General features: G+C 37.6%; 1 protein-coding gene across 1 annotated transcript; it reads right to left on the reverse strand.

Annotated features, from left to right (window-relative positions):
* Nucleotides 1-1,285: 1,285 nt before the first annotated feature.
* On the reverse strand, nt 1,286-7,560 carry RpS29 (ribosomal protein S29). Its single transcript, XM_076207774.1, has 3 exons — nt 7,404-7,560; nt 3,564-3,663; nt 1,286-1,351 (listed from the first exon to the last, which is right to left on the reverse strand). The coding sequence occupies exons 1-3, from the start codon at nt 7,463-7,465 to the stop codon at nt 1,343-1,345; spliced, it is 171 nt and encodes a 56-aa protein (XP_076063889.1). The 5' UTR covers nt 7,466-7,560; the 3' UTR covers nt 1,286-1,342.
* Between the last annotated feature and the right edge of the window lie 3,272 nt (nt 7,561-10,832).

Below are 10,832 nucleotides of genomic sequence, written 5' to 3' on the forward strand. Positions count from 1 at the left end.
CAAAGAACTGGGTAATAGGCTATTACTAACAGATAAATGGATGCTTACATGAATGCCAGCCAGCAGGATATACATTGAAAGTAAGTAAAGATCTGGATAATCCACAAATGGACTCTGGGGACCAGTGAGTAGTGGGATCCAAGACTGGAGGTTGCTTCTAGAGAACTTTGAATCAGACATTACATAGGATGCAGAGGGAGTTGTGGATGATACAGAAGGCACCGAGGTTGACAGTTCCAGTGATGACTGAATCAAGTAGGAGATTCCTGTCACTCTCAGTTGGCATTTGATCTTTACCTTAACATCTGAGCCTGCCCAGCCTCTACAACTGGGATATTTTGCAAATGTACATATTCTTCACCCTGTAATCCATATACTTAACAAATCATTATATCCTGACCCTACTATCACACACCATTACCTGAGGACATATGGTAATTTCAAGATAATTGTTAGGTAGTGGGAGAAAAAATAAACTGACAAAGTATTCTATCAATCTAAATTTGCTTCCTAGTCCAAATTCCCAGACAGGAATCTACGTAACACCATTTGTATTTCTTCCAAATCCTATTTAAACATCATTTCTCCTTTCCTTGGGTAGGAAGACAGGGAGGCTAAAGCCATGAAACTGTATTCACAGCTAAGGAAAACCTTACTAAGCACAGAATGCAGTCTCGTTTAGATCTAGCAGGAAGTGGATGTATTTTATTATATAGCACTTTGTAAATTATCAATTAATATCAGCCCAAAAAAAATTTGGCTCTTACAGCAGTATACCTCCCCACCTAACCTACTATTTTTCTTTGATTTGCAATAATTACCATTAGTTAAAACGACTTACATGTACCTGCTTAGGTGGCCCAAGTCTTCCCCAGGTGAATGGCACTCAGCACTTGGGCTAGGCCCAGGATTTCTACAACTTAACATTTCCTTCACCCTTAAACATGAGGAGCAACAAAATGGAGACTTATCCCATCCTACTGCATTTCGCAGGTGACAGAAATAGTCTCACACAAAGCAAAGGTTTCTTTCCACAGAATGGTAGGTCCACGAGTCAATTAGTTGTTCTGAGCCACAAGTCATTTTGCTTAACTCAAATTAACTGAATTGACAGACTTTGTTCCTAGTCCAGCAGTGTTAAACTTTTATAAGATGAACTCTGTTCAACTATCAAAATGTTGTGAGAACATGACCTATGATATGCTTGTTAAAATTACAGGTCAATTTCATACACCAGTCTACCCCCTATAAAAATTCAACAAAACAAGGATTAATATAATACACATTCTGGAGCTCACATTTTATTGAAACTTATTGTTTGACGCGAAGATGAGCTGACTCTTCAATCCAGCTGAAAAAGGAAAAAAATACCTTTGTAATTTCAAGACAAGTCAAGTGAAACCTTACATATTACAAGTTTGTTTGCAAACTATCATACACCACAAATATGGCCCATAATAAGAGATCCTGTGTGATAGATATCTTGGAGAATCTTCTTCCTTATCTTAAGAACATTGCATCACCCTTAAATCCATCTTGAGTTACAGCACATTTGACAAACCTATCCCACTTTCACCAATCTTCAAAATTGTACCACCCCAAAGGGACACAAGGAAGAAGTGAGGATAAACAAAGTGTCAAAAGTGTAAGTGGATGGAATGAAATCAAATGGACAACTGAGAATAAGATGGATGAATGAGGTGAAAGGGGCCTTGGGTAAAAAGGGGAATGTCTGTTGAGCAAGTTAGGGAGAAGACATACGTGTTGGAAAGACCAATGGTGGGTGCATGCCTTACTGGCCACCACTTATGGGGAGGATTGGTACATTTGGTATATTAGGTAATGTGTGTGACCCCAGGACCACTGATGTAAGGAGTGGAGGTAAATTGTAGATTGAAAGAAGCAAGTATATGCCTTGGGGGATGAAAGTGTTATGAGAAAGAGACACCTGGGGGAGGGATGCAAGGAGATTGTATGAAGGGATAATTGTGACAAACAGCATTGTACGAGGCAGACTTGGAATTTAAGAGAGAGGGGGGGGAAATTTAAGTGTTTGAGATGAGATGTTTGAGAAGTATGATAGGAGTTACTAGGTTGGATAGAGTGAGAAACGAGATGAGGAAGAGAGCAGAAGTGGAAAAGGAGATGTCAGATGGGGCTGATGAAAAATTATTGTGATGGTTTGAACACATTGAAAGAATGAGTGATGAAAGATTAGAAGAGGTGTGGAAGGCAAATATGGATGGAGTGAATGTGAAGGGATGACCAAGGATGAGGATGGGGTGAAGGGGATGTTGAGAAAGGGGAATGTCTGTTGAGCAAGAAAAGGAACAGGCAGGAGACAGGGATGAGTGGAGTGACTGTGTATAGATGATACCATTACACAAGGAAGAGAGGGGTGGTTGCATGTGAATGATATTTTGACAGCCCGAAAGGATTGTTATCTTCTCTTTTTCTACATGAGGGGACAGAGGGGGGCTGTGGATGCACTACTACTACATGTCCTGCTACATTGCTTCTGACCTAGAGCAGTGGGCGGGATGATCCATTCATGAGGAGGGAGAGGGTGGGGGATACGAGTGGAATGTGTAGGAATGGGTACATGTCTTTGATTTTGGCTACCTCCCTTATAAGGTGAAAAAAGCTCTTGATAAATATAGTTGGTCAGTGTAAGATAGGGTGCTGGTCATATATCCCATGAGAAGAATTTTGGTCCATGAGTGCAGGTGGTTGGGTGGTTTTGTTGCATCCTATTATTCTTAATTCATTTGTATAGTAAAAGTGGGAAGTAATGGTCGTTGGGAACCAAGCCATGGAAATAGTCAAATATGTTTCTAATGAATTGTTCGTTAATTAGTTTACTTCAGTTGTCCAAAGTCTGTACTAGCAACTGAGGTGTCTAGAATTGAAAGGGGTAAATGCCACACCTCCTCAGTACAGAAATATGGTTTCTTAAGAGTTTTAACATAGAGGCAAAATGAGTAAACACACAACTCCAGCATCTTCCTCTTTCTATTCCAGATGCTTCAATTGATCTTACATTTAACTTCAGATAAGCAAAATGCTTTATTCCTTTTGGACAAGACTGATATATCATTCAGCATGTGGTGACCTGTGTGTTCTTTATAAGATCCCTCGACTCTGTTCAGATTAGGGGTAAAATATACCAATGGCTTTTTCCCCCTTACAAGGGAGGTAGCTAAAGTCAAGGCATAAATCCCCTACCCATTCCATCCCCACATATTCCACTCCCATCCCTCCCTCTTTTCTTGGCTCCTCCAGATTAGGTGATGATGATATGGTTCAACGTCACACACTCCCCCCTATCAGGAGGCTAGGACGGTGCCCCACACAGAGGGCTTTGTAGCATGGAATTTAATGAACCATGCCCTTGTTTCAACTTCACTGGTGACAGGATTCGAACCGCCCTCACCTCTACCTTTGTTGCAAGTAATGACACCCTAACTAATATCATCAAACTCTGAATTTCCCCCAATGGTTCATCCCCCTGCCCAACAGCAAATTTATCGAGGTTTTACTACATGTAGAACCATCACCCTTACCTTCTTGAAGCCAATATCTGATGCATATTCTCTAAAGCACTGTCGGCAAAGATTTAGGCCATATTTCCTTATCAGACCATGGCGATTGGAGCAGGATCGGCTGCAAGAAAAAATTAAAAAAAAAAATTACAATCTCATTTGGGTATGAATGAATTAAATCATCACTGTTCCAAGATGTCAGTCTGTAAGACCAAATGTACCAGTGAACTGGTCCTAACAACTAAGCAGTTACCACATGACTACTGCACAAGTGAATTATGTAATGCCAAACGTTAAACCCACCACTTATTTCCCGTAACAAGTTTATCAATAAAAAATAAACCAATCTTCCCAAGAAAGTCACCATTCCAACAATTAACAGTGTTCTATTCTTCAATACAGAAATAATGGGGGGGGGGGGGAGATAGGCCTTATTTCCACACCTTTGCTAACTGGAGATTTTTAATTAAGGCCTATTCAAATGGACAGGTAATTCTACCTACCAGTCTAAGCTATGTACGAGTTCCACACCCATGAACAGAAGTGAAAAGGAAAGGCCATTTCTCTACCATGAAATACATTCAATATCTATTTTCAAAAATATATAATACTACCTTGTTTCTGACAACCTTAAATTACCAAACATTCTAGATTTAAACAGGATCCATGAAAACGAACTCACCCGACCAGTAAATGTGTTGAACTGCTTCAACATTACAGTAACAACAAATACTTGGCCTGTACAAATAAAGCACTCTGTACTACCAAGTAGAGTACCTCGCCTGGCACCACAATTTGCTTCTCTACACCTCCCTTGCTAAATACAGCAATATCTTTTATTACTAAGAGCTCAAGTTTGAAAGAGCAAAGGGGCATTTGAAATTTAGTATCTGTTCAGCATGAACCAATCATTATCTTCTAAATTAATCACATTCTTCCAAATTGTGTAAACATATGGGGAGCATTCTTTTCTATAACTTTTGTCACTAAAGGATTCATTTTGTAGCATTTACCTCCACTGGGATGAGGGAAGAAATCACGTTTGCGGATAAGTACCTTCTGAATTAAGTTAAAACCCAGAATTATTAGAACACTGATATCTAACATGATATCCATGCTGCCCAACAGCTTTTAACCTAAATAATCCATTCCGTACAAAAAAATATATATACACATATATATGGTACTCTTAGTTGTGCACACCTACACAATATAGTATTAAAAAATTAAATATTAATTTTGTAAGTTATAATACATGAACATATACGATTTTCTTGGTGAAAAAATTGTCTGTATGATACTAAAATAAAACCCAGGATTTCTCTGGATATTACTCTAGTATCAAACATTTTTCACCCATTTTGTTTTTGCATTTTAATATTTTTTTTTTATGGAATGGTTAAATTATGTTAGGATATATTACATTACGAGCTACTAGACAATATAAATTTCATGTTAAATGTCAGTGTGCGTGATTCTGGAATTTTAATTTCCTCTGCCTATGGAAATGAATACCATTTACTTTGTAATGTCTAGGATGCAAGGGTGCATCTTCTCAACTGCATTAGTCGAGAACTGGTCAAATATTCTTTAAGTATATTTACACTATACGACGTGAGATATAGGTGCCGTAAGTATGGTCACTTACGTCACCCCTTTTTTTCGCGTTCTTTTCCACTTGGAGCCCGTCGCCCTGTTTTTCAAGATATCGAAAAAACAGGCATGGAAATAAAGACGTACCTATTATACACTACCAGAAGCATTTTCAGGCTCCTACAATTGATTAAAAAATTGTGGCATATTTTTAATTGCAAGTATTTGTGGTTTTGAGATACAAGCATTTAAAATTTTCAGCACTGTATATATCTTATTTGTGTGATTTTTATTATATTCACACACATTATATAATGTGTATTGAACAAGTTAAGAACAATTTGATATGTGGCTTATGTGTTTCTGGTGAGAAATGTGATATGAACGATGGTGTACATCATTTCCATCACAAATGCGTACTTTTGAAGTAATTAAGTATTGAAGATATGCACTTATGCGTACATCTCCTGAACGCATAAGTGTGGGAAATCGGGGCTTTTGGGTTGGGAAGACTAATAAACGATTGATTGATTGATTTATGAAATTTTTGGCTCGAAGGCCAAGCGCCAGAGCCGATAGGCCATTCAGCGCAGACTAATAAATGGATTAATGCGCTTTGCAAAACAGGTATAAAATGAACAAAAACACAAAATATATATATAAAAAAAAAAATCACATGTTAGGGCCGGAGTCCAGCCTAACACGAGCGGCCATGTTTGTTTTTCCCGATTCAAAAAATGTCTCGCTAGATCAGCTACATTTAGTGAAGTCCACTCCAGCCATGCAAAACTTCCTAACCGTAAACTAATGTTACCTCCATTAGGTTAGGTTAATTTACAATTACCAACTCTTGCGCAAGCGACGTCCCTAAATCTAGCAGTTATAGTCAAATACTTACGATCGTTAGTAAACAAACATGGTGCCCCATGCGGTACCCTCTTAATTAGGATATTTTTTTCTTTATGTTTTTAGTCTTTTTCATTTTATACCTGTTGGAAGTGGAGGTGGCAGCGATGCGCGCGATGTTGGCATCCCTCCCCCAAGCCTCTAAACCCTTGCTCCCCTTCTAGCACAACTTTCATTCCACTTTTGGCTAAATTTTCTCCTTGGTTTTCCTCTTCATCGTGATGCAGTTGATGATTGGCCATATATAGTAAGTGTAGTAATGTCCAGGAAATAAGGCAAACAATTGCTCAGGAACACAATATCACCAGTCAGTTAGGAGTTTACGCATCAATCTACTCTGAGGTTTGATTAGTAAGTTAGGCTTGAAGCGTGCTGTGCACACCACACAGAAGAGGAAGTCAAGCTGATGCCTGATGTACAAAAATATAGCCATTTGAAATGGCTATATTTTTGTACATCAGGATAGGCCCTAAATTTGTACATCAATTTGTACATCAGAATAGGCCCTAAATATTAATAAATATGTCTTGTCTTGCTTGTCTAATTCCATGAAATGGCATTTCATGGAATTAGACAAGCAAGACAAGACATATTTATTAATATTTAGGGCCTATTCTTGCATGAGCCATTTAAATTGATACGCTTGAGAAAGTAAGCTTCCCGGGCCCTTAAAACTCCTTCCATTACCCTGGGGAGGAAAGTCTTTCATATTTTGCTTTTAGGATGTTTGCATTATTTAAATATGCCCATATCTAAAATTCGATTTTTGGAAGAAAAGGTTCAAACTATATGGTTGGGTGAAACTATAAATTGTCCGAAAATTTCATGATTCAAGGTGTTCAGTCCCCCCTTTAATAGTTAATGTACTACCTTTGAATCACTTATTCATTACCCCTGAACATTCACTACCATTAAAATCTTGTGAACACCGCCTGGCTATTGGCAACAAACAGGTTACAGATGTAAAAAAAAATGCATAAAATGCACAAAGTTTCTACAATCTGATGGAAACTTACAGTAACAATAGTAACGGCGTCCCGACTTGCCACCGTGCATAGCAGCTAAAACGCCTGTAATGTATCTTTGCAAATATTCTTCTAAAAAATTATGACACCATTTTGGTTTTCTGTTACAGGTATTTAAAAGACATACCATGAAACTCCTGCTAACATTATAAATCCCCACTACACTAAACAATTAGTACTCAGCACTTGCTATCTATCACAATTTGTACACATTGTTCACGATTTCACGTGGACTGCCAGATAGCTTTTTGAATTGACGTTACTAAAAATTTAAACATCAAATCAGTACTTTTTGACACATCTGTGTTACTTCAAACCTTTTATCATTTAATCTTACCATCGCCGAGAGCCTGGGCCATATTTTTTGGGGTGAGCGTTCCAAACTGTATCAAATCCCATGTTTTCTGTACCGACTCTAGACTCAGAAGAGCGAAGGAAGGGTAGTCATGAAAATGGTTCTTTTACCGACCATGTGTAAACAGGATTTCATTAAATTAAAATTTAATTAGAGTTATTCCAACGTACAACAGTAAAACATTATGTATAAGTTTTTAATTATATAAAAAATTATTATGCTCTATTTTTTTATATAAACACATTACATCAATGGAAATATTTTGTTGCAATTCAAAGAAAACAAACTTATAGGGCATGACTATAGTAATATATATATATATATATATATATATATATGTATGTATATATATATATATATATATATATATATATATATATATATATATGTATATATGTATATATATATATATATATATATATATATATCTATATATATATATATATATATATATGTGTATATATGTATATATATATATATATATATATATATATATATATATATATATATATATATATTTTTATATATCATATATATATAAATATATATATATATGCATATATATGTATTTATATGTATATGTATATACATATATATATATATATATATATATATATATATATGTATAGATAGATAGATAGATAGATAGATAGACTTTATCTGGCAAAGAATCAATATACATGAAGTGCAGATAATGACAAGAACACATCGTTCGAAATAATAATTGCAAATTGCCGAGGATAACACAAAAAGCATATACGCTTATTTCCACTATGGTCCTCATTAGATTGTTATTCTACACTAAGTCACACAGACAACATACGTAGGGGGTTAAGGGGACCAGAGACAATCATGAGTAATACCAGTCAGTACACATATGACACATAAAGATTGTTATAGTTTTGCTAATATTACTAAAATGTTCGTAACACATAAGATACTGAGACCAAAAATTGAGCACCATCACAATAAGGAACATTGCATTAAGCAAAGGAACAACAAAATAATGTTAAATTGTAACAAAACAGTATGAGTGAGTACTATATCAGAGCAGTACCATTAATGAAGTACTACAGTATTCTACAGCTGTATCAACATGTTATAGTGAATGCTACATTGCAGCTAGGGTCACCTATTAATTGATTATAAAATTTTACCTGAATCTCAGGACGGCGTGGGCACTTAGTATGAGCACTAGGAAGTAGTACATTATAACCTGAAGCACCAGAAGTAGGGTACAGGGGACCAGTACTCGTATGAGTAAAACAACAAGGAGAACGAGGAAAAAGTCCAATTACCTCGTTGCCTGGTGCCCTGATTCACCAGGCTTATATTATGGTCAAAGCATAACTGTTCTCGGACCCTACTTGAGACATATACCATACTATGACTAGCAAAACAAAGGTGAAAACCAACTTGTAACATCAAACATTGTTATACTAAACTAAACTTCTGAAGGACAAAAAAAAAAAAAAAAAAGGCGGGGTCAGAACAGTTATGAGTGAACGCAGATTTGGATAGTATTACTCATGGAGTCAGGTATCCCTCACTAAGCTAGTAGTACATAAAATCAAGGCTGTTCTCTGTCCATAGCTGAGACATATAGTAACCCTTGACTTTTTTTCTTAAAGGAAACCTTGCTATTTGACTTCTTAATGGACACAGCACCTGTGAAGTGAAAGTTGTTTTTGGTGAAGGGACCTGCATGAGATACAATAAAAGACCCTTGACTATTCTGGGTTCGGTTCTCAGCCGATAACGTAAAATTACAGCTCACATGTGTGGGAGCAGAATTATGAACGACACTGTAAACCTGGTTTAGTTTCAGCTGCTGGACACGATTTTTTACATGTAACATTCCTACCTTGCTAAATTCTTATATACCAATATGACTACGTTGAGGTAAATTTAACATGAATCTAATGATCTTATTTTGTGCAACCTGTAGCCGAGACTGGTTTTTTTCTGCTCAGAGTACTGTACCAAGAGCTACAAGCGTAATCAAAGTGATGCTGTAACAAGGTTGAGACCAGAAGCTTCTTTGTTTCCAAATCAAAATTTCTGTTTTTTCTGTACAAAAATTTGACTTTATGTGAACACTGATACAATCTTATCCGTTATGGCATTCCCTGAGAGGGACTGATCTAAGGGTATTCCAAGATAGGTTACCTCTTGTTTTGACTCCAAGACATTAACCCCACATCTGACCTGTACATCGCGGTGTTTCCTGAGGTTGGGTTTTGATGCGAAGACAATACTTTCCGTTTTACCGAGGTGTAAAGACAGCCTGTTATCTATGAGCCAGTCCTGGACTGATGACAGTTCAACACTCAGTGCCTCCTCTACTTCAACTGGGTCCCTACCTGAGACAATTAGTGCAGAGTCGTCTGCATATAGCAGTAACTTACAGTTCACCGCACCTGGCATGTCGTTAATATAGACCAGGAACAGTAGCGGTCCTAGAATTGAACCTTGTGGTACACCACAAGTTATCTCTCTGTCACCTGAGCAGGCTCCATTTACCTGTACAAGTTGTTTGCGACCTGTAAGGTAGGACTTGAACCAACCAACATTCGCCACTCCTAATGTTTGAAGTTTTTATAATAAAATATCATGGTCCACTGTGTCAAATGCCTTTTGTAGATCCAACAAAACTAAACCCGTGTAGTTACCTCTGTCGCATTCCTGTTTTATCAGATCATAAAGGGATATTAAGCTGATGTCTGTTGAGTAATTCGTTCTAAAACCAGATTGCATGGCGTATAGTAGATTACGTTCCCTGAGGTAGGTATCTAACTGATTGTATACGATACGTTCCAAAACCTTGGAAATAATACCTAGAATTGAAACAGGCCTGTAGTTACCTATCTCAATTTTTGCGTTTTTTCTTATAAAGAGGTGTTACCCGAGCCCTTTTCATGTCGCTTGGGATAAATCCTGAACTGATAGACAGATTTATTATGTGGGTTATTGGAGGAGTTATAATTGTGGCTCCATCCTTAACAAACCTCGCAGGAATGTCGTCTAACCCTGTAGCCTTATTAGCACATTCCGTGCTTGGCTCTCGTCGAGAACGGACCTACACCTGAAGGTGCGAAACTATCGCCGTCAACTACTTGAATCCAGTGCTCGTCGCTAACGACTCGTACCGGCTGTCTCAAGTTGTGTTACAGTGCTACAAACTACTGCGCGCTAGTAAATCAGCCTACTTTCCTATCAAGGCCCTCCCTTCCTCGATGGAATACTCGGGGTCGGAAGCGGCGTCCTGCTTAGAACAGGACTTAATGATATCCGACACTGATGACGACATTAGTGTTAACCACTGGCCCAACCTGCCTCGTCCTACCTCCACTCCCCATCACCCTCCAACAACCACCCAGCATGATGCCTACTAGTCTACATCGCTCTCCA

The sequence above is a fragment of the Oratosquilla oratoria genome, chromosome 24, assembly GCF_046742065.1.
Source record: "Oratosquilla oratoria isolate Oo_2021 chromosome 24, ASM4674206v1, whole genome shotgun sequence".
Classification (NCBI taxonomy): Eukaryota; Metazoa; Arthropoda; class Malacostraca; order Stomatopoda; family Squillidae; genus Oratosquilla; species Oratosquilla oratoria.

What these genes read in the sequence shown, in the direction of transcription:
- RpS29 (XM_076207774.1), bottom strand. Translation starts at nt 7,465, where the DNA reads ATGGGATTTGATACAGTTTGGAACGCTCACCCCAAAAAATATGGCCCA. An exon ending in GGCCCAGGCTCTCGGCGATG is followed by an intron (nt 3,664 to 7,403) that starts GTAAGATTAAAT and finishes TTTTTCTTGCAG; the next exon opens with CCGATCCTGCTCCAATCGCC.